Source organism: Athene noctua, chromosome 6 (assembly GCF_965140245.1).
Source record: "Athene noctua chromosome 6, bAthNoc1.hap1.1, whole genome shotgun sequence".
In the NCBI taxonomy this organism is placed as follows: Eukaryota; Metazoa; Chordata; class Aves; order Strigiformes; family Strigidae; genus Athene; species Athene noctua.
In genome coordinates this window covers 26,470,210-26,495,326 of record NC_134042.1, presented here as the reverse complement: position 1 = coordinate 26,495,326, position 25,117 = coordinate 26,470,210, and the positions used below count along the sequence as shown (strand labels likewise).

At 39.5% G+C, this 25,117-nt stretch overlaps 2 protein-coding genes across 6 annotated transcripts in view; one reads left to right on the top strand and one right to left on the bottom strand.

The window, feature by feature from the left end:
* Positions 1-1,602: 1,602 nt before the first annotated feature.
* GEMIN2 (gem nuclear organelle associated protein 2) lies at positions 1,603-9,869 on the bottom strand. 4 transcript variants are annotated; one of them, XM_074909913.1, is made up of 10 exons: positions 9,165-9,271; positions 8,995-9,079; positions 7,700-7,810; positions 6,222-6,281; positions 5,947-6,057; positions 5,320-5,364; positions 4,520-4,588; positions 3,108-3,218; positions 2,846-2,904; positions 1,603-2,511 (listed from the first exon to the last, which is right to left on the bottom strand). In XM_074909913.1, coding segments are annotated over exons 1-10 (693 nt in total). In that variant the 5' UTR covers positions 9,167-9,271; the 3' UTR covers positions 1,603-2,471. The 4 variants fall into 4 exon arrangements, with proteins under 4 accessions (XP_074766014.1, XP_074766013.1, XP_074766015.1 ...); XM_074909914.1 differs by having other exon boundaries at positions 1,605-2,511; positions 7,710-7,799; XM_074909911.1 differs by lacking the exon at positions 9,165-9,271 and adding an exon at positions 9,694-9,869 and having other exon boundaries at positions 1,606-2,511; positions 7,710-7,799.
* Positions 9,870-12,758: 2,889 nt separating this feature from the next.
* SEC23A (SEC23 homolog A, COPII coat complex component) overlaps positions 12,759-25,117 on the top strand; it is a 29,773-nt gene continuing 17,414 nt past the window's right edge. The window contains exons 1-9 of one of the 2 annotated variants that reach the window (XM_074909908.1): positions 12,759-12,974; positions 17,595-17,836; positions 19,627-19,684; positions 19,951-20,037; positions 21,168-21,404; positions 21,505-21,584; positions 22,505-22,649; positions 22,992-23,150; positions 23,939-24,054. In XM_074909908.1, the coding sequence (XP_074766009.1) occupies positions 17,616-17,836; positions 19,627-19,684; positions 19,951-20,037; positions 21,168-21,404; positions 21,505-21,584; positions 22,505-22,649; positions 22,992-23,150; positions 23,939-24,054 (1,103 nt within the window). In that variant the 5' untranslated portion in view covers positions 12,759-12,974; positions 17,595-17,615. Of the gene's footprint in view, positions 12,975-13,176; positions 13,262-17,594; positions 17,837-19,626; positions 19,685-19,950; positions 20,038-21,167; positions 21,405-21,504; positions 21,585-22,504; positions 22,650-22,991; positions 23,151-23,938; positions 24,055-25,117 lie in introns of those variants that run through there. The other variant, XM_074909909.1, reaches the window with a different exon arrangement.

Here is a 25,117-nt window from a genome sequence, read left to right as displayed (position 1 = left end):
GAAGAGGCACACTTTGAAAACAAAGTAAAGATTAAATTGGAAGAAGAAACTGATGTGTTTTGTGTCACCAACGTGAATGCCCAGCTGCTACCTTTTCTTATTCACTCTGAAGTGAGAGGCAGCACTTGCTCTTGTATTGTTCTGAGGAAGTCATCAGCACATGAACCAACAGCCTTCATTAATGATGTTCAGTGGAGGCTCAATTCCTGTGTACAAATGATGGGTAGTAGAAAAGAGAATTTATTTCTACATAGTTAAACAGTTTTTCCTACCTCCCTAAAATTAGTAGCTGTTTTTTGTCAGAATGATTTTACAGCTAAGGTCATCTGTGGTGCCCAAAGAAGGAAATTTGGTTTAGCTTGTGCATAAACTCAGTATTAACATAATTGTTTTTAATTGCTAGCTACAACTCACTTCAGTAATGAGTGTTTGCAGGAAGATGATTAGGCCTGCAAGAAGCTATAAAGACATCACTAAGACTCTTGAGGACATGGGGTTTGATAGATCCCACTTGTTACAAGATTTGCATAACAATACACACCTTGCTGTAGATAAGCATGAAAGTATCTTGTTAAAACTTCTAATGAGTTTTGCTGTAAGGCTTTTCTATTGGCAGGTTCAGGCCTTATAGTTTAAAATGAATGATAGAAACTTATGGTGTGAGAATGCCTTGTGACAGTGATTCAGTTTCTACTTTGAGACCAGTAAGTAACAGGCTAACTAGAAAAGCTAACATGTTAAAGTAGAACCATTGATTGTTTTAACTGTCTTCTGTGCTGGGCTATGTGTATGTTGTCCAGCTGCATGGTGGGCAAGAACAGGGGAAGCTGCTGTTCCTTAAGCTCTAGGGAAGGTGTGACACTTGTAATGCACCAAGCCTTTTCTAGATAGCTGCTACAGGCTGTCAAGCTACAGATTCTGAATTGTGATGACCAGGCGTTTATTATACTTGAGCTTAAGATACTACCAAATTCTGATCTTTTCAGGTACTGTGGATGCTTGTTCAGATTAGTTGTAGCTGAATAACTTGATAGTTCTAGGAAACATCTGGAGCAGAACTTGGAACTAGCAGAATGCTGTTCTACTGTTTATAGAACTAGCAAAGACAAAAGTAACTACACTACTGTTGTACTTGGTGGGGATCAGCTGCTGGAAAACATTGGGTTCTTATACTGGTGGTTGGTCATCTCTAGAACTCAGATTTGTTTGAAACTGTAGGGCTAGAGAACTAGCTAACTTAAGTATTCTTGCATTTCATGAGTTCTTCAGTTGCCAACGCATCCTGCTTTCAATATGCTGAAAATGTTACATCTAGTCTCTTTAGTAACTTGCGCTGTATGCCTACTAGAAGGACATTTAAATGTCACCACATTTTAGGCATTTGCAACATGGTAGACATTCCATATCAACATATACAGAATCATTGTTACTTTCAGTGCCAGAATTGAAACTAGTAGTTACTGTAATTCACTTTGATTTTTCACTTGACAGTTAAGACTGCCATTCCAGATACAAAAGTGCCAATCATTCAAAGACATATTAAAGGTTCATCAATAACTGGTTGTGGTAAATGATTACCTTTAATAGTGAGGGGAGGGACTTATATTCTGCAATATACAGAGAGCAGATAGCAACAAACTGATACACAGCATTAATTGACATCAGCAGAATTCAGTTCCTTTAACATGGATTTTTAATTATTGAAGATAGTTAGAACCAGAGGGAGTCCAGTATGTACTAAGCAGATGCTGATAGTCTTGGCAAAGCACTCCACATTAAATATATAAATAGGTGAGCCAATATATTTGTCAAGATACCATACAAAAAATAATCTGGTTCATTCTATGTAATTAATGTTTCTATTAAAAGCACTGAATACAATGATGTAATTTTCACTGGTTTCTGCATTTACTAAAACCCACTATGACTACTTGGGAAATAGTAATGTTTGTTTTACTAAAAATAATTGTTTCAGTAACTTACTGGCTATAGCTGAATTGCTTAGCAGTGCTTATGATATCTATAGTTAAGGCTGCTGTTAAATAGTATGAAGAATGAGAAAAGCCACAGCGTTTAATGTTTCATTTTTATTAAAAAAAGCCCTCAATAGGTGTGTGTTAGATAAAGAACAATTTGTAATGTAGCCTCAGACTTCACCTAATAGCAGTGTCCACAATTACTCGGGTGGTAGAAATTTCTAACCAAGAATGTAGTTTACAGGGACAGGAGCTTGAGAGATGATGCCAGACATTTCACTGACCATTTTACAATGATGGTGTCAGACATTGACAATCTCAAACTGAGCTTCAGCATAAGTTATTTATAGCTATCCCAAATGCATTATCGTGAGGTGTTCTGAAAGGCTTCTGTAGTACTTCAGGTCTGAACCTGAAGCGCACTGTCTTGCTGTTAACTCTGGTAATGCTGTTTGTACTATGGCAATGCAAAATACTTGGTATTCTCAAAGCAGTCTAGGAAGGTTCATCAGCCAAGTCACGCTGATCGAAGTACCTGTGGAGAGAAGTGGAAAACAGTAAGAAATCTCTAATGGAACATAACTCCTTGCTTTGCTCTGAGTTGTTAAACCCTTTGCTTTCTAGCTCTTCTCTCAGTGTTTCTATCACTAATTATGGCTTTGCAGTTCAGGGGTCTCCTCTGAGGTAACCAATAAGCTTACTATACACTTCAGTTTATCTTAAGTCCTTTTAGCCAAGTATATTTGCTACACAGGCCCAGGGTACTTTAATTGACTTCCACTTTAAAAAAAATCCAGGTTAGGACAAGAGTAATCACAGATTTTTTTTTCGGGACATACTTTGCTGTTTAGGTATGTAAGTTGCATTACCTGCTAACTAAGCAGATTATCAAGTTCAGAGCTGATATTTGTTCTTCATTCCTGTTCTCCTGAAAGAGAAATAAATTATTTACCTGTGTCAAATAGAAAAGCTGTTACATGCCATGTTATATGCTTGTAATCTTCCCTTCGTTCTTGAGCAAATTTAGGATGTGCAAAATTACTTACCAAGACTTCAAGAACTGAAAAATGATCCTCATAATAATGTGCCAAGTTCAGCAAGTCCTTTGCACAATGCTATATTAAATCTTACCTCTAGTACTCTGACTTCTGAGCATCGTCTTGCCAGCTGTCGAATAAGGGAGTGAGCTTCAGGTAGCAAAGGTTTTTCAAGGCATGCCAAAAGTGCATAAAGCCATCTACCCTGTGTGGAATCAAATAAGAGTTTTAATTATGAGCACTTCCTTGAAATTTTATGCTATTCTTGTTACATAGAGCAGGCCTAGAGTGTAGGTCTCAAAACAAAATTGCATTTAAGAGCTACTGCTAGAATTTAAAAGCTTTAAAGCAAAATTTGATGCTATAAATAATAGAATTCTGTGCCTCTAAATAAGCTGCTTGTGAGCAGTACTCCTGGACTTCCTGGTATTTTTTGGAATACTGGTCAACATATAAATTGATACAGTTTACACTAATGAAGTCTGAGGGAAGGATTATTTTAGTAATATCTAAAGATTATTACTTAGCTATTAACGTTTAACTTCACCACCTGTGGAAAAACATTCCTGAAGAGTGAATGTATCAAATCAGATCTTTGTGGAATTGATGTGGTTAGAGCAGATTTAAGATTTGCACCACTGTGAAAACATATCCTTTGCATTTTACTTCACTGAATTCTACTGCATTCTTAGAAACAGAACTTCTGCCACCAGTCTAACTTCTTAATTTAATCCCAGAGTCTTGTGGCTTTTGTTATGGGAATAAACTAAAAGTCAATGTGCACATTCTCTGCAGCATGATGGTTAAAATGAAGACAGTCCTACAGAGAAGGACAGAACATGAAAGGCCTTTATGTGACTCAAACAGTGAAATTGTGTTTAGTATTATGGAAGTAATTCTCCATTACTCTTTTGCTTTGTGGTACTGAATGAGATGAGATGCATCCACCAAGGTCCTTACCCAGCTCGTCAGTCTAGTTGTGGCCAGACTCCATGCTTATGTGCCCTGTCAATCGGAATTTCTTACTAGGTTTGATTTGTCACCACACTAATGCAGCTAAGCTTTCTGGTTGTGCTGCATGTGGAAAGATGAAATGTGTCTTTGCCACCAGACTGTCGTACATCTCCAAACTAAAATGGAGGTGTTGGTAAATACAGGGTGCAGCACCCTGACAGCTTAAACTGGTCAGAACCAAAGCTACTGCAGTCTGACTGTCCTTTTCACAGGGCTGATACTCATGCAACCCTGTGGTTTAAGTTAGTGTGGGGATTATAAAAAGGGGCAGGAGTTTTGGCAGTACTTGATAGATCTGTGTTACGTTTTGTAATTAGCCTTCCAAAAAGTTCTGTGAATACTCATTTTAGTATCTAAAGTTTTGAAAGTAACTGAATGATACATGCACCTAGAGAACTCTTTAGAAACTAAAAATTTCATAGAGAACTACCAACAATTTATCCCTTGTTTACTGCGTTCATGTGCAAGTAGTTAGAATAAATAAAAAATTACCAGTTCTGGAGTAAATTTTTTCTCTCCAAACCAGCTTATCAGGTATTCTAAAACACTGGTTACTGTTGCCTTCAAAAGAGGAACAGAAAGAGACAATACAATACCTGCAATGTTCTGTTTTGCTGTCCTTCTACCCAAAGGACAGTACTACATAAAAAGCAATACGATTTTTTAAAGGAATACACATTATGTATTTCTACTCCACTGATACTATATGGCATTTATCCAGGTTGAAGTTATATATAAGGGTAAAATAAAAGCACCAGTTCCTGGAAAGAACTTTACAGAAAATTAAGTAATTTTCTGCGTTAACAAAAAGTTATGGATAAGTAGCTACGGATTAGAAAAGAGGCATCATGCTTACTGGTTGTTTCTGTATAAAGGTGACTAGTAGGAAACATAGTAGTAAAGGAAAGGTAAGTGTGATTCTTCTAGTCTTGCAGTGTAGGTAAGAGTTCACACTCAATTTGAAGGACTGCACTTAAAACACTAAATGAGAAATCTTAAAACACTGTCAGGCACCTAATGGGGCATTCAGCAAAAATTCAAACCTTAAATGTTCTATAGAGAAATTACAAGGACAAAATACTCTTAAAACTAGTCATGATAAATTTTCACTAGTAAAGCTGAAAGTGAGCCAGTGATTATATGTTTTTGTTTTAAGTGTACAATGAATAGCAGCTGTAGTAAACAACTGCCTACTCTAGCAGAGAAAAACAGATAAGACTTCTGCAACAGATAGAATACAAGCAATAATTATTTATGCCATGTCACTATATGATTCTAAGAAGTAGGCTTACCTGATTCATTCTGCTTACAATACTTAGCAAAGGGGGAAAGCCCACCTGAAAAAAAATCAAGTTGGACAATACAGACGTTATCATAAACATTTTTATTCTAATTTAGAGTGTACTGACATTTTAATGTGATGCTCAGACGTGTAGTGATTAGAAAGTCTGTTCTGAGCTTTGAAATGTATTAAGAAAAAAGTGTTCCAGCAAGTTCAAGATAAGGTCAAGTCAAGTTTGGTATCAAGGAACCTTGCTTTTAATGTTAACTTGTTAAAGCTTTGTTTTTTCAAAATGATGCAGCAAAGGGCATGTTTGCAGGATAGCATATATGAGCGGAGGAGCCACATACTACCAACCATTCAACAAAACACTAAAGCAGACTATGCAGAAAGCTTTGCATTCAGTTCAGCAAGCAACAAAGTAGTGCACTTTAGCTGATAACAGATGAAAGAACTCAACTTTTTGACTGCAGGGACAGACTTGTTCTCTGCTTCAGTTTCCATTTAAAAGGGAAGAGAAATTGGACTTCCTGGGCTCACCAGAGATCCCACTTTCTATTTAGTACAGAGTAAGATTGTTTGTGGCAGTTATTCTTGAAAATAGCTGCTGAAAGTTAGATAGAAGTCCTACACTCACCTTTATGTAATCAATTCCTAGATTTTCATTATCAGATAGTGCATCTGTTTCTGAGTATACTCTTTCACCCAGGCAGAATTTCTTCCAGCCTTCTTCATCCTCTGATTTTGGCTGAAGTAAATAAATGAAAACTGTGAAATATTGCTATCTTGAAAACACTGAAAAAAAGACTTGATAATATTCATGAGTTGTTGCATTAAGCTGTAAAGTAAGATTAACCACAGATTTAATGATTGGAAGAAGAGCCCCACAGCACTGTTACGAATTTTACTCACCATAGTAACATTACTGTCCAAATGCTGTGACCGCCAGTGATTTCTGCGCTTGTTCAGACTCTGAGTAATTAAAACAAAGCCAAATCACAGTTTAACTTTGCAGTTATTTTATCCTAGCCATAATTGTTCTTCATTGTTCTTAAAACATACAAAAAGTGTATTTTATGATGTTCTATAAATCAGTAGAAGCATAACTGGCTAAATAATTTCCCATGCCTCTTAGTATAAATGTAACTAAGTTGCTCATGTTGGGTTTTTGGAAGTAACATTAAAGCTGAAGGCGTTTTAGTCTACTACATAATGTTGAGGTAGTAAGCTTTAATAGACTTTTCTTAGTTTAAGAAGCTTTTAGTCCAAAAGCACACATAAAGCCAATATCCTGTTTCCAACAGTGGTCTGTATCTATACCAGCTGTCTACAGAACGGTGAGAAAGAAGGCAGTATACAGGGATTCTGTACAACACAAATTGGCCTGCTCGACAATTTCCTGTACAGAGGTGTAAACGTTTTGTAACAGAAGATGTTTTCCCCCCATTCTGTTGTTATTGCAGCAATAAAAATGACCACTAAATATGCTCGAAGTAAGGTATCAGTAGCTGATGCATAGTGTTTGAACAAGTGACTACTGATGCTTTTTTTCTCCTGAAACATTTTTTAGGATATTCTCGTGTTAATTCTGGCACAGATGAGAGGACAATTGATTTTTTTTAGAAAAGAAATACCTGTACAGTGAATATGGCTTTAGATGTCAGTTTCCTTAGTTCTACTAAAACCTTAGATTATACCTAATATACAGTATGCAATGTGACACCTTGTAGAAATAGGGGCTAGCTCAGTTAATGTTTGCAGTGTATAGATGCAGTAGTACAGATCTCCACCTTCACTGATTTACCTCCCTGAAAAAAGAGGGTAAATGAGCTCATGCAAAGTTCAGGGCTACAGCAGCTTCAGGGCAGCAGGTTATATACTTCAGTTACTTGAGGTATTCCTACAATGCAGTATCAATGCCCTGTAAACATGCCTTTCGCAGTACTCGTGTCATAAACAATCTCTACCTACATCTCTGTTACGTTTTGCTTTTCACCCTGTTTAACTGTGAATAGAGAGACTGCTCAGTTCTCCATTTTTGTTCTGTTATTTAAGAGCAGCGTGCAAATGCACTAGGAAAGGTTTAAGTCTGTGCTAACACTAACATCACAATGATTTTTGTCCTCCCTCAGCTACTCTCATTTAAATGCCAACATATTTTTTTCTGAAGTTGAAGGAGAAATTGTTTTTAAAACGCGATTCAAGAGTTTTATCAGAGGTTTAAAAGCCACACAGTATATACTCAGTTCTTCTTCAAGAACTTAAAATATTTGCCGAAAAACATCTGTCCTTACCATAAAGTCGTAACATTTCTACACTAGATATAAGGTTGTGCCACATAAAGCACAGATGTGTTCTATCTAGAACAGTGCAAGTCCCCTCACACACACCATTTTGTACCTGACGAACAGCTGAGAAATGGGCCACTTGCTGCTGCTGCCACTTGAGCGTTGGGGAGTATCCTTCAGGAGCAGGCTGACATCCAGAAATCTAAGAAAACACTGGCAATAATTACAATGTAAAGAAAGCCTTATAAGAAGAATCCTTATGAACAAGAGAATGAGTAAGTGTCAGGTAAAGAATATCCTTTAAATCTTCATTTAAGAAAGGTAATTTCGGTAATTTCATTACCGCATCCAAGACTGACATAACGGTTTAGAGAAAATTTCTTCTACTGACTCTTGTCACATGCAAATAAGAACAAAAACTAAGTATTCAAAATACATTGCCAAAGAATTATTTAAGATCATCTTAGTAGTAGTTGTTCTTAATTTCCCCATTTATAAAAAGCAGGGTGTTGTTTCCTTCTCTTGGACAGATGCCATGAATCTTAGGCATTCTACTTGCCAAGATAATAGGTTGAAGACAGAGGACAACAAAAATAACTTTTAGGAAATTAATTCTGACATTTTACTAGATAAAGCCTCTTTAAAGATTAGCATTAAAAAGTTATTTTTTAAAAAAAAAAGACCACCCCTTTTACAAATGGTTTAAGAATGCCACTACAAAGAAATGAGACCAAGGAAGAGAATGGTCACAGAAGTCACATGGTCGTATGTCAGTACTAGAAACCTTCCCTGAGCAATCTAGTAGTGAAGTTTCAGATTACAAAGTTTTCACTAGAAAAAGGCAAATTTGGTCTCTTGAACTATTTGAAAGTAGATTATAAACCAAGCTGGCAGGGCAATGTGACAACAGAAAAATCTGCTTGGGCAGTTAGGAAAAATTCCAATGAAATATTCCAACAAAAAGGAAAAAAGTGGTGCTAGAATTTAATATAAACTTTAGTAAAGCTGCACTTACTACCCTGACCCTAGATATATATTTAAACCTAAATATAGGCATGGAGATATTTTTCTTCTAAAGTTTATGCAGGTTTTACAATTAAATATTTGTGAAATGTAATGCACCATTTGATTTCCTCAGACAGTAAAAGAGTCTGCTGTGTATCAAATAGTATGGATATTATCAAATTAAATCAGTTAGACTGCTGTTCGCCAGCAGTTGAACAGGTGTTTCTCCAAACCCAAACATATTAAATTCTGTAGATGCTGTTAAAATCCAGGAGTGCTATTTAGTTATGCCTACTGCTCCCCCAAATTAGTACAAGCATAATATTAAGATCTTTCCCCTTATATTTTTTTTTTTCTCTCAGAAGGAAGCATGTAAAAGCTCTCAAACTTACTGAAATGTTTACTGTCTGCTTCTTTCTCAATTTTTTGGGGTCTATTTGTGCCACAACCACATCTGGGCATCGAGCTGCTTCAATCCTACAAAATAAAATCAAATGGCTACATTTTTTCTTTTTCACAGCAGGTGGTTATATGCTGGGTGTCTCTGAAATACTGCACCTACATAAATCTTCAGGTGCATAAAACAGGTACACCAGCAATTCTTCCTGAAGGTTTGACTTGAGAGTTACAGATCAGGTATTCTCAGTTTCTAGGCGGCCGCTGTGGCCTCCTCGAAGCTTGCTTACATCCCAACTTTGCGAGAAGTGCGGCAACGCTTCCCGTAGCGAGACCTCGGGAGGCCACCGCTGCCGGTGCGGAGAGCCCGCAACCGGGCCTCCGTCTTTCTGTGGGAAACCGCGCAGCCCCGGCCCCCAGAGCTGCCGGCCGCGGCACACGCAGCCCGGGGGAGGCGGCGGCCTCGCAGAAAGCGGGCGGGAACCCACCGCAGCGGGAGCGCTGGGGAAGCAACTCTGCCTGCGGCGGGCGGGTGAACGGGAGCGCTGCGCGGGTGAACGGGAGCGCTGCGCGGGTGAACGGGAGCGCTGCGCGGGTGAACGGGAGCGCTGCGCGGGTGAACGGGAGCGCTGCGCAGCCCAACGGGCAGCACCGGCCCGCGGGAGGGAGCTCGGCCCTTCCGCCCCGCCACTCACTGGACGCGCTTCAGATACTCCTGCGGCGTCCTGGGAGGCACCGTGGGGTCGAAGTCCTCGGCCAAGTCGCAGTCATCCACGGGCAGTAGCCGCGGCATCAGGTCCTCCGCGCCCGGCTCCATGCCCGCCGCGCCCCCGGCGGCGGAGCCCGCCTCACCAGGCGCCCTTGGGCCGGACCGCCGCCACGCAGGCGCGCGGGGAGGCTCTCGCGAGAGCGGTGCGGATCCTCGCGGCGGGCCGGGGCCGCGCCGGCGGCGGCGGGCGCCGTGCTCTTACAGGCCGCCCGGGGCCTCCACGCCCCTCGCGGTCCTTGCGGCCCGGCCTGGAGTCGTACCGCGGTGGCGCTGGGGCTGCGCCGCCGGGAAACGCCGGGCCCTGAGCGGCGGCCTGCGCCGGAGGCTTCAGCTGCCCTGAACACCCAGGGAGGGGAGTTAGAGGAAATTTGGTCAGAGTCCCGCAGAAAGTGGTTGTGCCAATTTACTGCCCATCAAACTAGGCCTGTTTCTGTGGTGAATTGGTGTAAACTCTTCATAACCATTTTTATTAGGCCCTGTGCCAGTATCCTAATATACCATAGTTTTGGCAAGTGCCTCTTTAAAACTCATCCATTAGTATTTTATGTTCTACCTGTGGACATCCAGTAACAATAACACTTGGCCCTTCCTTTAAATGCTTTGAGATTTATGGTTAAAATAAGTTACATAAAAGTTGCTATAAATTAAAACGGCGTTCTCATTCTGGAAGGGTCAGTGCACGAGGTTTTTATTTTGTTGGGTTTAGCTAAATATTACCATCTGGGAATATGCACATGCCAAATCAAAAGCAAGGTAGCGTTAGCACAGTTAAGAAAAAGTGGAAGGATAATGCTGTAATTATTTACGTTGTATATTACAAAATTCCTGTTATGCAAAATGTAAATTGTTTTTCCTATTAGTTCTGCTGCATGCAAAGTCAGTTCAGTACTATCTGCAGTCCATCTAGTAGATCAGAGTAGCTCTAAATATTTCTGACATAAGTTCAAATAAAGCAGTACTTTTTTTCTTCTCAAGGCTGTATTTTAGCAGTTCTGAACAAACATCTACCCCAACTCCTCCCCTCCACTGGCTTTTGTTTGTTTTAAGGTGTTTCCAAAACCACCTACGTGTAACAGGGAGTTTTAATTCTGAAACCCGGATCTAACATCCTAGTTGAGTATGCAACAATTGCAGTCACCACTAGAAATAAAACCTGCTTAGTGAAAACTACAGAGATATCTCTGGAAAGGCTGACCCGTGGTCAAGACAAAAACTTTGGTGAGTCCAGCTGTAAAAAATTCTCATGTGATACTTTGGTAATATTCAGAACTTATTTTTCTGTTTGTCGGGAAGTCAAGAACTATGAACAGAAAGAGAATCCACAGGCACAAATAGACTTTAAATATATTTTCTATCTCTAGACTACTTTTTCTGAAACTTTCCATAGATACTTCTAAAATTAAGTAACATTTTTAATTATTACAGATAATCTTCCACAAATAATAAAATTGTTCCTAACAAGTTTTACCAACAATGTTGATGCAATGGCTAGCAAATATGACTCAATGGAGGAAAAGGAAAAAGAAACTGGAAATGAATATTCTTTCTCCTCAACTACCTAGGCATTATGGAAGAGTACTTTTCCAAAGGAAGGGTGAGTTGACATCAGTGGATATGCACTGCTGACTTAAAAATGTAATCTACCGCATAAAGTAAAAATTCTGCATTAAGAAAAATGAAATGCTTTCAGTGTACATTCTAATACTGGGAGAAATAAAGTATTTTCTTAGAATGAGTATACACCAAGTTAGGGTCCTATTTTCTGTTGTATTATTTTGCTTCTCCTTGCTTTTCTCTGTGGTTTGCACCATCGTTAACAGCTGCAAGACATTTATTGAAGTTTCAGGGCATTGGTTTGAGTCACTATGTAATGAAATTTAATTGTGCTAATGACTGATTAAAAATACTGTATCTTTTATTTGTAGTGAACTTTCAGAATAGTATACTTTCTGTTCTTTTTCACTTTTAAATGTCTTTAAGTGTTAGTTGCCTTTTTCTCTTGTGGTCTATAGAATGCATCTCACCGTTCTGACTTCGGGACTTGTGTCTTTTCAGTGTAACTTTCTGAGAATGTTTTGGAATTGAGTACTTTTGAAATCATAACACTGAATTGCTTTCTGTGCATCTGTTTGAAGTTTGCCTTGGTGTGGGTTTTATGGTTTTGGTTTTCATTTTTATCTTTTTTTTTTACAAACTGAGGAGTTTACATGTCCTTGGCAAACTCCTCCTTAATACTCCCACAACTGGCAGGAGATTTGTGGACGTGGAAATTTAAAATCCCTCCCTATAAGTTTTGCTCTTGTTTACTTGTCCATGTTTTTAGACTGAAGAGAACTGGTGAACAATAGTGGAGATAGTAGTGGCATAGAAATACTATCATATTACATTTGACATATTAAGAAGAGAGGATAACGGTGTTTTAGTCATTTATATTTGGTTAGTGGTCATAGCATGTTTTCAAGGTTGCAGTGAAGGGGGATGTGGTAGTCAGCAGAATTTCTTCCAGTCCTCTCCCATGTCAGGATTGGTTGCATTGAGATCTCAGCAAAGACTGAATTTACCGTTCTGGCTTTTTGTGGCAGGCACCAGTCTGAAGTGCCCTGAAACCTAAGCGTCACGGTAACGTGGGTTTGGGTGAAAAAAGATAACCACGCTAACAAAAATCTGAACAGCACTGTTGTTAGGGCTATGTGAAAGTTATTGTGCAGATAGTGAACAAATGTGTTGTATTTCTAAATATTTATGAGATAACGTATTGTCCCAGGCTAAAACCCACCAGGAATATAATCTCATTGTATTTTTTCCCCAGGCAGTCCCAAGAAACTTGTAAACAGTCTCCCAGATGAAAAAGTTGCCGCAAGTACCCACGGTGGCCGGCGGGCCACAAGGCGGGTGGACTGCAGGGCTGCCGAGAGGAGCCCGGCTGCCCCGGTCCCGAGGGTTCCCCTGAAGCGGCCCCCGCGAGCACCGGGAGAAGCAGGAGCGGAGCGAGACAGCCACGGGCGGGGGCGAGGACGGCTCCGGCTCCGGCGGCACAGGCGCAGCCCACGGGTGGCGAAGGCGAAACTCCGGCCGGTGGCCGGGATGGCGCCTTTCCCGAATGGTGTGAGGAGCGCGACTGAGGCAAACGATCTTTAGAAGGACTCTGAAAGCCGAGCTGGGAAGGAAACACATACACGAGCGGGAGCTCAGGGCAGCGAGGCGAAGGTCAGCGGGCTGCCATGACTGAGGCCGGGCGCCTCCGCTCCGCTCCGTTCCACTCGCCGGGGAGGGCCGCGGGGCACGCGCGGGCTGGCCCGGCGGTAGCGGGCCCCCCTGCGGGGGGGCGGCGGGGGAGCCGCGGAGCTCAGCCCGCCCCGTCCCGTCCCGCCGCTCTCTGCCCCTTGACGTGGCGCAGACTCTCCCATCAGCCATGTTGACTGCGTCGGCAGCGCCGGGGCGGCTGCGTGCGGGCGGGGGGAGAGCGAGAGAGGCGGCGGCGGCCGGGACGCGGGGTGAGCGGGCAGGGCCGGGGCCGAGGGGGGCAGCGGAGGGCGTGGGGAGCAGCCGGCGGAGCGACCTGGGGGGTGCCAGGGCGAGGAGAGCCCTGAGGCGGTAGCCTCACGCTGTGTGGGTGCGGGGGGCACCTCGGGCCGTGGGGCCGCCGCCCGGCTCTTGGGCCAGGAGGGAGCGTGGTTGGAGCCCCCAGGCGGGGGGGGGTGTGGGGGGTGTGGGGGGTGTGGCAATCCCTGGGCGGCCAGAAGCTGCTCTGGGGGTCCCTGGGTGGCCTTGAGGGGCCGGAGATACCGCCGGCGGCTGGTCAGCGCTGCCCGCGGCCTCCCGGGCCACCCTGGGCGCCGCGGTGGAGCCCGGCTGGGGAGGTGCCGGCAGCCGCCGAGAGCCCCGTCCTCAGCCGGGGCTGCCGGCGCCCGGGTAGGGCCGGCGGGGCAGGGCAGGGCCTTGGCGCGGCCGCCGCTGCCCCGGGTGTGAAGTGTGTCTCCCGGCGGCAGCGGCTGCAGCTCTTCGGTACCCGCGCCGTGCCGCTGCCGGGGGCTCTGCCAGGCCGGGTGCCTTGCCAGATCGGTAGAGCCACACAAAAATGGTGTTTAGGCAGGCCCTGCTGCACTTGAATATGTGTTTTTTAATTTAGGTCGGTTATTACATACTCCGGTTGTTTTTTAAAAAACCCAAGTCCTCAGTGAATAAAACTGGGAGAGCACGCTTGGAGGAGTCAGTGTCTGAGGAGTGAAAATGAAATTCTTACGGTGTCAGTTTGACAACTTGCGGTTGCTTTAACTAAGTACTATTATTCTCATATACTTGAGTTCCTCATTGGAACTGAAATAGATTTGTATCTGGAATCTGATTTTGGCATTAAAAAATTAATTTTTATTGGCTTGTTATTCATCTAATGTACCGGACTATTAGTGCATAATAAACCAAAATAATAGTTTTTTTGTAAGAAAAGTGCACAATTAACTGTACTGGTTTAGTGGTATTTAAATACATAGCCATATGAGGGACTCCGATCTCTGTCCTGGAACTCTTAAAATGCTGTAGAGAAATGTTTTGATTTTGTTACATCTGCTTCCAAGGATTAGTGGGTATTATTTTGGTGATCTTCTGTATTTGGACACATTTGTGTGTGTAAATGTTTCAAGGTGCTGAGATGAAGGAAGAGCTTTTAGAATATTTTGAAGAAACTATTGTTAATTGCAGTTGCTTATAGAAGCATTTCAAAATAATGTCATTTCAAAGTAATGTGTTTCAAAACTGTTTAGTCAGCTATAGCGTTGCTAACTGTACTATTGTATCTAGTCAGAGTGATTACATAAATACTATTATTTACCTGAGAATCAAGCCTTCGTAGTCAGGTGTAGTCAGCCTGTGACTCTTTATGAAGTTCTGTTGTGGCTTCTTTGTGTGACAGAGAGTGAGGTTCCCAAGGTGCAGGAATCCGAGGCACACACAGCCTCAGCAGGGGGGGGAGGATGAGAGCCAGGAAGAACTGCTGGTCTTGTCTGGATGTCCTGTTCTGCAGCAAACCTAAGGCAGTGGCACCCCAATGTGGGAGCTCTTGCTGTTCAGCTGTTCTGAAAATCACTTCTCAGTGATTTTCTGAGGTGGACAATATATGTTTTGTGGCATTCAGGTGTATGAAGTTTGTTATGTAGTCTGTAGGTCAGGAGGGTTTGCTGTTCTGGTTCTAATGTAATACATCTTCACACCTATCCCAGAAAATGTGCCTGGGTAGCTATAACAATGCTATTGAAACTGAATGTAACTTGTCAGACCACGAATTTCGCATTTGATGTATGATGAAATATGTAAGCATGATTGGCTCTTGGAAATGAAGAAGAGGGTGGAAGAAAAGATGGAGGAAAATTTGATTATTAGCAGGTTCTGCCTTCTGAATAGGAAATGCATAAATTACTAGGTAGTAACAGTATTTAACTCAATAAATTCAACAAATCTTTTATATATGTGTGCACTTTATTAGTCACTGCACACTGGTGTTTGTACATTGACCTCTGCAGAGCAGTAACAGGGTGGTAAAAATAATGTCTGTATAAAACCATTTCAAGTGCAGCTAGAATAAAATGTGAAGGAAAGACTAAGGTCCCGTACAGAAAGTTCGGAGTTGATGTTGCAGTGTATGGAGTTGGTGGACTTTGTAGCAGATGTCTGTGGAATGGCTGAAATAGATTTTAAGTTGCAATTTTTTCTGTCTTTTCAGGAGGTAAATTTAAAAGGAGAGATCATTCAGTTTGTGATTATAACTGAGATTGTTGTCTTGTGCAGACTGTTGTATCAATACCCCATTTTTCAGGGATAATATTCCTTAACTGTTTTTTATAAAGGACCGATGGATATTGATGTATTAGGAGAGAAATTTCTTAAATTCTAGATCCTTTTCAGATACCAGGCTCTTCTTTCCTCTCTTAGCTGAATTATATTCTGTCTCTGATCTCTCTGTACTAATTATGATTTCCATATATTCTCTCCCCTTGTGTTTGCTCATGTTTGTTCCCTGCCTGATGGCCTTGCTGAGCCTGATGGCCTTGCAGCAACTTGAGCGATGGTGGAAGTGCTCTTTTTCACAAAGTGCAGTATGGCTCCTCATGTTGCAATTGCCATGACACGTAGATCTGCTTCTGATAGCAGTAAGATAACATGCCCATTAAAATGTGGGCAGACTAATTATCATAGTATTTCTATTACTATATGGAGATGAGCGGTAGTGATTGCACCTGTGGAAACCTTTAAGAGAAGGGTACTCTGTAGAGTTAAGTTTGCCTGTCAGGCTGTGTTTTTGTAGGAACAATTTTGAGACTGCTTTTTGTAGCTTGCATCACATGCTGATTATTTCCTAATGATTTTAACTGTGAAATGTGGGGTTTCTCTTTGTTTTATGGCTGTCAATCTGTTTTGTTAAAAGTCAGCATTAGAATGAAACTATTAAGTTAAATTATGATTTAAAAAACTTGAAAAGTTTTAAACTATCATAAAAACTAAAGGTGCAATGTCATTATAATTTTAGAGAGATAAGTCTTTAGAAATGGAGAGTTTTCCAGGAGTCTTCCATGGTATATGTAATTGCCAGGTGAAGAGGGTTGTCTGTGTTTGTGAGAATTCCTGATTGAAATCTCATTTCAGGGGGATTCCTGCATGTCTAAAGGTGTTCATTAACTTAGTGCAGTCTAAAATGAGACCTAGGAGTATTTTCCCAGGCTACCTCTTAGTTGGTTCATTTAGACTTTTACAGTAAATTCTTAATGATTAGGCAGTGGGACTTTAGATATCCTAGTTGCTGGAAAAACCTGTATAACTTACACATTATAAAATGTACTGGAAAGCATACAGCAGGTATTCAGGGTCTGTAGACATAGCTGAGTGGTGGGGTTTTTTTGGAGGCGTGCATGGGGTGGGGGGACACTTCTTGCTGCCTTTCTCAGTTGTTCACAGGCTCCTTTTGAGCTTTTCAGATGTGTCTGTGTTCCCCAGTGCTTCAGCTTCTGAGTAACTGTAGCTGAAAATTTTGAAAGCCTTAGGTCCATGCCCAAATGATGAATTTGAGTTCAAACAATTGTTGAAAGGTGCATCTTGATACATAATGTAGTAGAATATGATACATGTACTTCTTAAAAAGTTGTTTTCTAGTATTGCTGTAGGGGTGTATTCTTGTGTGATATAGTGTTGTTATTCCTTCATATTTGCATACAGGTTACATGATGAGTTACTGAAAATGGTTAATTATGGTTGCAAAATTCTTGACACAGCAGAAGACAAAACAATTACACTTAGAAATACTTTTTGCTATTTGATTCTTAAAAAAATCAGAATTAAACAGTTTTGCAAGAATGAATGATTCTTGAGTGATGAACATAATGAATAATTAAATGCATTATTGAAAGGCCTTAAAGCAGGGTGTATTTTTTTGTGTGTGTAAGCAAGTCTGTTTCTATGACGTGTTAATGTGCTGCATGTTTTCTACTCCAACCAGCCTATAATTAGTGATTTAGTTATAACATCTATTATCTGAGTTTGTTGTTTGAGTCAGGAAGTGATCTGAAGATGGACTATTTTAACCCTACATATTTAGCTTGCACCATGTCAAATATTTGTTATTTTGATGAGGTTGCTGCATCCTAGGAGTCTTAAATTTCTTTGTTTCACCTTGTAATTCTGTGCGTTGCTTTTAGGATTTGAGAAGCACTACTTGGTGTTCATTGATTGTAACTCAGTTACAGTATTTGAATGTGTGACTGTCGTTAAGGACATTCAGTATTTTGTGATTAAAAATGCTTGCACTTCAACGTTTTGCTAATGGTTCTCTCTTTATTATAGAGATAAGCAGAGAAGTTGACCATGACAACCTTCCTGGAATTTATCCAGCAGAATGAGGACAGAGATGGAGTTAGATTCAGCTGGAATGTTTGGCCTTCAAGTCGTCTTGAAGCCACAAGAATGGTTGTCCCTGTGGCTGCCCTCTTCACGCCATTGAAAGAACGGCCAGACTTGCCTCCTATTCAGTATGAGCCAGTTTTGTGCAGTAGGACCACGTGTCGAGCTGTTCTGAATCCTTTATGGTAAATCTAATGCATATGTTATGCCAATATTTTTCCTTACGAACCATCTTTAGAGTAATGCCAGTTAAACTATGCAAAATATCTGGTGAAACTATGCAAAATATCTGGTGTATAAGTTCAGGTATTCCTTACATGAATATACAGCTTAAACTTCTAGATTTTAGAAGTTTCTGTACATAGATTTGAATAGTAACACATATACTTAAAACATAGATTTCCTTTAACTATTATTTTCAACATAATTTCATTAACAACTAGGGTAAAAAGTTACTATGCTATGTCTGTTTAATTGTTGCACCCAGATGTCGTTTAATTTCCAAGTAAAATAAATTATGTTACTGACCTTAGTTCATTTGTAGACCAAAGCAGGTTAGCTGGTTTAGTTGACCAAATCAGAAGCTGAAATATGTGATAGATAGATAGATAGGTAGGTAGATAGATAGATACATATATACATACATCAGAAGTCAGCATGAGAGAGGGTGAAAGCTGTTTAAGCAAAAGGGTGATATTGGCAGAAGCACAAATGATTGTGGACTAGTCATGGATAACGTTAGGTTGGAAGCATAGGAAGTGTTCCATGTCATTCCAGTCACAGAAGAATGGAAAAGAAACAGAACAGTTTCTAAGGTGGAGTTTGATGTGCATGGGAAAGGTACTGAGTTATAGTGAGACATTAGACATGATGTAAAAGATATGTAGAACTCACTCAATTTTATGAATGACTTGTCTCTGCTTGGGAGAAAAGACAATTAATTTGAAAGCAGATGTAAAATTGCGCCTTGGTACTAAATGGACACAGCGACTGATTATACTGGAAGTCAGACTTAGTGGAAGCTAACTTTTTCATAAGCATTATCTTTTCTTGAGGGCTGGAAGAAAAATAATGGAAAGACAAAGCCTTATGACATTACAGTGGATGGTGTACATTTTTCCTGTCTCATGTGTGGAAGTCATGACTGGATTTTTATTTTTTTTTACGAGGTGTGACTAGAGACTCAATTTGGGGGGACCTTTTGAAGCCTATGGGGCATAGTGTATTGGGCTATATAATCTGCAGTCCCTGAAATTAGTCTAGATCATTTTCTCTCAGTAGAACTGTGTTGTGTTTACACCATGCTGGGATTTATCCAAAGATTTAATGATATTTTAAAAAGGCTTTTGCCCTTGTAGACAGGAGAAGATATGATAGCAAGAAATATACATTGAAAACATATCAACTTTCCTTTAAGATGTGAGTAGGACTTTGTAAGACGTTTGTATGGCATGAAGGAACAAGTTGCATTTTTTATTTTAACTATCTGAATACTAATAGAAATGTAGATAATAGGAGGTAGCCTCATAGTTGGAAAAAATATTACTTTCACTAGAGAGATGGCTGTTAAGTTGGTACCTGCTTTTTTAGGGCATAATGTATATTCAGGATAGTCCCAGACTGTGACGGCTAGTAGTGATAGGCTGAGGAGGGAGAAAAATGCAAAGGTAGGGGGAGTTAAAATGATTTGCCTAAGACTGTGCAGAGAGTCTCTGATAAAGGTGCTGAGTCTTATTTGCTGCTTTTCCTTGAAGACCTTTCTTCCTCTCTGAAGACAGTAATTTGCCTGATATGTCTGTGCAAACTTAGACTTATTTTAAATTTGTAATGTAAGTATTTAGGAGGTAGTATGTTAGGAGGAAGCTTTTAAATTTTTCAAAAACACATTGACTTTGAAAAATAAACTTATTCTAGGGTCAGTGGAGGAAAAATGATTGTTCATGCTATATAAACTTTTCTTATTGTATTTTTATAGCCAAGTGGATTATCGAGCAAAACTCTGGGCTTGCAACTTTTGTTATCAGAGAAATCAGGTAAGAAAATGAAACATGCAGGATGCAGAAAATCTTTTTTATAAGGTAAAAGTGAAAATCCTCCTTTTTCAAGTTGTAGTTGCAAACTGAAATTGACAGCAAGAGCATCAGTGTGCAGCTATATCTTCAGAGATTGCATTGAGATTTTTTTCATGACAGCAGTAGTGAACATCTGTTGCAGAGGAAAGTAGTCCATATGTATGTTTTTGTTTTTGTAGAAGTTGTAATCCTTTGTTTATACTTAATTTCGGTGTTTTTATTTGCAGTTTCCTCCTACCTATGCTGGCATATCTGAAATGAATCAACCAGCTGAACTTTTGCCTCAGTTCTCCAGTATTGAATATGTAGTACAGGTAAAATCATTAAATAAAATAACACCTATAACCTTTCAATATACAAAAATAATGAATTTCAATTTTATTTCTGTACTGTGTTTTCATGACGGAGTCTGTATGTGTTTGTTAGTAGATTGAACATATATGTCCTCAATTAGAAATGGGAAACATATAAGAACACAAGGATGGCTAATAAGACTGGGTTAAAAAAAGAAAAAAGAGAGGCCTCTTCTAAAGGCAATATTTCTGTTAGGTCAGTTCCTTTACCAGGAGTTTTAATTTGTTTATGCTGGGGGTCTACTTACTCCTGTTGCTTGCTCAAATGATTTCAGTTCAAATTTGGCTGACTGTTGATTCATCTCTCATGAATCATTTGAATTCAAGTTTGTAATTGAATGAGTTAGGTCTAGGGCTAGCTGGTTTAGAGAAAACAACTAATACGTATTCAGTTCAGGTGTTTGAATTTTAATACTAATCTTTTCTTAGGATAGAAGTTACTTGAATAGAAATAAAAAATGGATCTACAACCCAAAATTGCAAACATTTGCAATTGCAAATTTTGTAATCTCTAAATTATGTTTTTGAGCATTATAATTTGTAAGATTTCAGTGAGGCATTCAGAATATTAAGAGGAGTGAAGACTGAACTTTTTGCCAACTATTGTAATGCAAATTAAAGGAAATATTTGCTCATAGTACAGCAAAACTAGTTTAGAAGGAATGAAAAGGATTGATGATCTCTAGAGTAAAATTATGAGGTGAAATACCACAGAATGCTAGCAGGTTGGAATATTTAAGTGTGAATAGCTTTATGACTATTAGGTTCACTTGGAGCAATTAGAGCTCAGTATATATTCAAAGATTTATATAATTGGCACATACTTCAAACCTGTCATGACATCCTGAAAGGATTTTTTTTTTTCTTCTGTAGTAAGCATTTAATTTTTGTGCAGAGTTCGTTATGGTAGGGGTTTCATTATCCCTTAGTCCCAGATACTGATTACTACTTGAGAGGGAGGTAAGTTAGGTGGAACATTGATATTATTGCTGTGATTAAATCTTTTACAAATTGTACTTCGTTTGTTCATTTTTGATCCGTAAATATTGCAGGATTTGTTTTCCATGTGATTATATTTGTGTTTTTTAAAGCGTGGTCCTCAGATGCCTTTGATATTTCTTTATGTTGTGGACACATGCATGGAAGATGAAGACTTGCAAGCTCTGAAGGAATCCATGCAAATGTCGCTTAGTCTCCTGCCACCAACTGCATTAGTAGGTCTCATTACCTTTGGCCGAATGGTGCAAGTTCATGAACTTGGCTGTGAAGGAATTTCCAAAAGTTATGTCTTCAGAGGAACAAAGGACCTCTCTGCAAAACAACTTCAGGTAATGCACAAACCAAACAAAAAGAAGTCATCAAGGTGATGTTGATAGCTTGAAATAGTAAACAAATTTTGTAATAAAAATCATATGTATTTGACTACAGGAAATGCTGGGGCTTACAAAAGTAGCTATTTCACAAGTCGGTCGGGGTCCTCAAGTGCAGCAACCACCACCTTCTAACAGGTAATGTACTTAAAACATCTAAAAACCATGCCTTGACTACAATGATTACTGAAAAACTTAAGTTTTGTGACAATGAAAACAATCAACTGACAGTTGAACCTTTGATCAGGCACAAATTTACTAGGAGACTAATGGTTATAGCCTCTTTCTTTCCTACAGTTTCTACTGGGAAGACTTAATGAATGATAATAAAATCATCTGGATGGTGCTTTGGAAATGTTCTGAGAGAATGTTATATAGGCATATTATAGATATGTAAATAATGATGCTTCTATTGGTTAGTATGGTGGAAAATGTTAATAGCTGCTTTATGCCCCTTTCTTATGTAGATACCCATTTTTGACTTCCCTTTTTCTTCCTCTTCCGCTCATCTCCCCTCCGCTTCTGCCTTTCATTTGGAAATTGCTGGTTGGTGTTTGATTCTACTGTGTATTCCACTGTGACATAGAAGAAATTGATCAAAGTATAAAAAAGAGAGATGATTTTGCAGTCTCTGCCTTCCGATAAATAGCTGCATTTGTAGACCATAGTAGAGAGCATGAAGAATTCTTTATATGTTAATGTTTCTTCTGATCTTTGATTTTCACTGAAGTAGTGACACTTGAGTTTCTTTTTGAGATTCATAGGTCATCATCTACTGTGTTCTTTTGACTAGTTAGGGTTCTTTCTGGATAGTGGCGATATCTCTAAGTCAGCAATTTTTTCTTTTACAAGCTCTTTGCAGAACTAAGCTGAGTGTGCTGTGTATGCAGTAACACCAAACTGCCTTATCTCAGTGAGTCAGAGACATTGCTCTGAATCCAGACTAGAATCTAGAATTAGTCATTGCTAATATATGTCTGATATATTGCTAGTTAGCAACTGCTAAAATTTTTATTTAAAAATTTGAATATAAACTAATTCCATGTATTTGTTTACAGATTTTTACAACCAGTGCAGAAAATTGATATGAATCTTACTGATCTTTTGGGTGAATTGCAACGGGATCCTTGGCCTGTTCCACAAGGCAAGCGGCCCTTACGTTCTTCTGGAGTGGCTCTTTCTATAGCTGTGGGGCTCCTTGAGGTAATAGCTTTAACTACAGTTGTGCTAATATGTAAACAGATACTTGTTGCAGAAAAGCTGCCACAGTAAATATGTAAAAACCTTAGTAATTGATGCATATTAGATTTGTATGGTGATTCTGATTGATATTATCCTTTATAAGCATAGAATAATCCTAGGTGTTTATAAATTTTTAACGAGGCAAATTGAGACTTTGAATTAATGGCAGATTTAAGTTTTGAGAGGGAAAAGGTACCAGTTATTGTTAGAATCCTATCAGTGTGATAAATACCCGCATAGCTATTTCTTTTGTTCAATTCATAGCAAAACCTGATGGTTTTATTTGTCTTTTATTTCCTGCAGTGCACTTTTCCTAATACAGGTGCACGTATAATGATGTTCATTGGAGGACCAGCTACACAAGGACCTGGCATGGTTGTAGGGGATGAATTGAAGTTACCTATAAGATCATGGCATGACATTGAAAAAGACAATGCTAAATATGTTAAAAAGGGTACTAAGGTAAGAGGTGATCGTGAGTGACATTTTAGGCGTTTTACCAGTAAGTAAATGTTTCCATTGTCTGGCATTGTAAAGTACTGTAAGTAGTACCAAATGTGTAAAGAGGTGGGAATTGCGTGGTATTGTTTACCTCTATCTTCGGGAATTTCTTCAGCAATTTCAGTATATTGAGTTAGGACTAGGTCTAGCTCACATTAAAGTTCTTTGGAGTGTTTCTTTGGTTTAAGTCAGAAGACATTTATGTGACTGAATGGTATATCTAGAGCAAGGCTGGGTGCTTCTAAGACAGCTGCTCGAGAATGTCTCCGTAGCTGGGGGAGGGCTATACAGTAGAGTTTAGGCATATTTAATTTTACCTTAAATGTACATTTTAGCAGGTCAACTGCATCCAAAACCTGTTGAATTCATCTTAACTAATTATAATGGAAGCTTAAACAATTAGCTCGGTCACAGGCACCTGTCATTATAGACACTTGTGTTGGATCCGGTACTTAAAGTACTGTGAAGTTTAAAAAAAAAAAATCAAGGTAATATTTTCTAGTTTAAATAGCAACTGCTCTGTCTAGTCTGAGTCAGGTTCTCAGCTGGTCAGAAAAAAACCCCAAGTGTTGAAAATTCCAGTCTTAATTTTACCTTCAGGAAAAAAGAGAAATCATTTTAGCTTGTATTAGAATATGATGTGAATAAAGTCTAATTTTAGAAAAACTTGGCAGTTTAGGATTTAATATGAAGATGAGGAGAGTTCACACTGTAAATTGCTATGAACTGTATTTTCATCTTGGATTTAGCATTTTGAAGCCCTAGCTAATCGGGCTGCAACAAATGGTCATGTTATTGACATATATGCGTGTGCATTGGATCAGACTGGTCTTCTGGAGATGAAGTGTTGTCCCAACTACACTGGGTATGTGCCTATTCATTTTTAAGTAGTATATAAAGATGCAGTTTTTAGTTTTTTTATATTTAACAGGAAACACCAAAAACTGCTACTGCTACTTTAAAAAAACCCCACACCAACCCACTCTCATATACTGTGATGGTAGCATTTGTACTGGAATTTTGGACTTTCTCAGCCTCTGGCAAATTTGTCACAATTGTGGGTTTAATCGTGTGGGTTTTAATATGATCTGTTTGAGGCTTAAATAACATGGATATCTTTTAAACAGGCAATTTATCCTGTGCCCTGTTGCTAATTTTCTTTCTCATTGTGTGTATATGTGAGCTGCAGGTTTCAGTAAAGATAAGGACCTGTCATCCTTTTTCTTGCTGTTCAGAGCGGTACAAAACCCTGTGTTGCTCTTTCTGTCTTGTTTACATCCTTCTTCTATACGGTGTTGTTCATAGGTTCAACTGCTGTATTAGGTGATTATCAGGTACATCTGTTGCTCCTGATTTTTGCTCCATCTATCCAGTTCTGCATTTCAGACATGGTCTTGTATTTGTGTTCCCTCCAGCTTGTCTTGCCATCAGTTCACTTTAATATGATCAAAGCAAGTTCTAGTCTTCCTCATGAAACCACTCCCCTATTTTCTGTCACTGGATGACACCTGCACCCTTTCTGTTACACAGATCTGTAGTCTGGGATGGCTTTTGACTCTTACTTGCATTTTAAGTACCTCATTCATTTTGTAAATCTTGCCAGTTCTTCTGTATTTTTTCAAAGACTTCTTTCTCTTTCTGAATTTTTTTTTCTACACTTGTAGTATTTCATCTTTGCTAGTATAGCCACCTGCTTTATATACTGTTTTTTAGGTTAGACTTCTGTATTCAATCTGGATTCTTTGGCAAGGCTTATTTTTCTTGCTTGTTACTGTTAGCTTTGTCAATACAAACTGCAAGTAAAATTAAATGAAGCATCTTTGCTTTTCAGTTTAATAACTGATATATCTGTGGGTAATGGGCCTTTTTAGTTGCCTGTCAATATTTTCATATGACAGGATCCTAAGCACATATCACATACCTAGGCA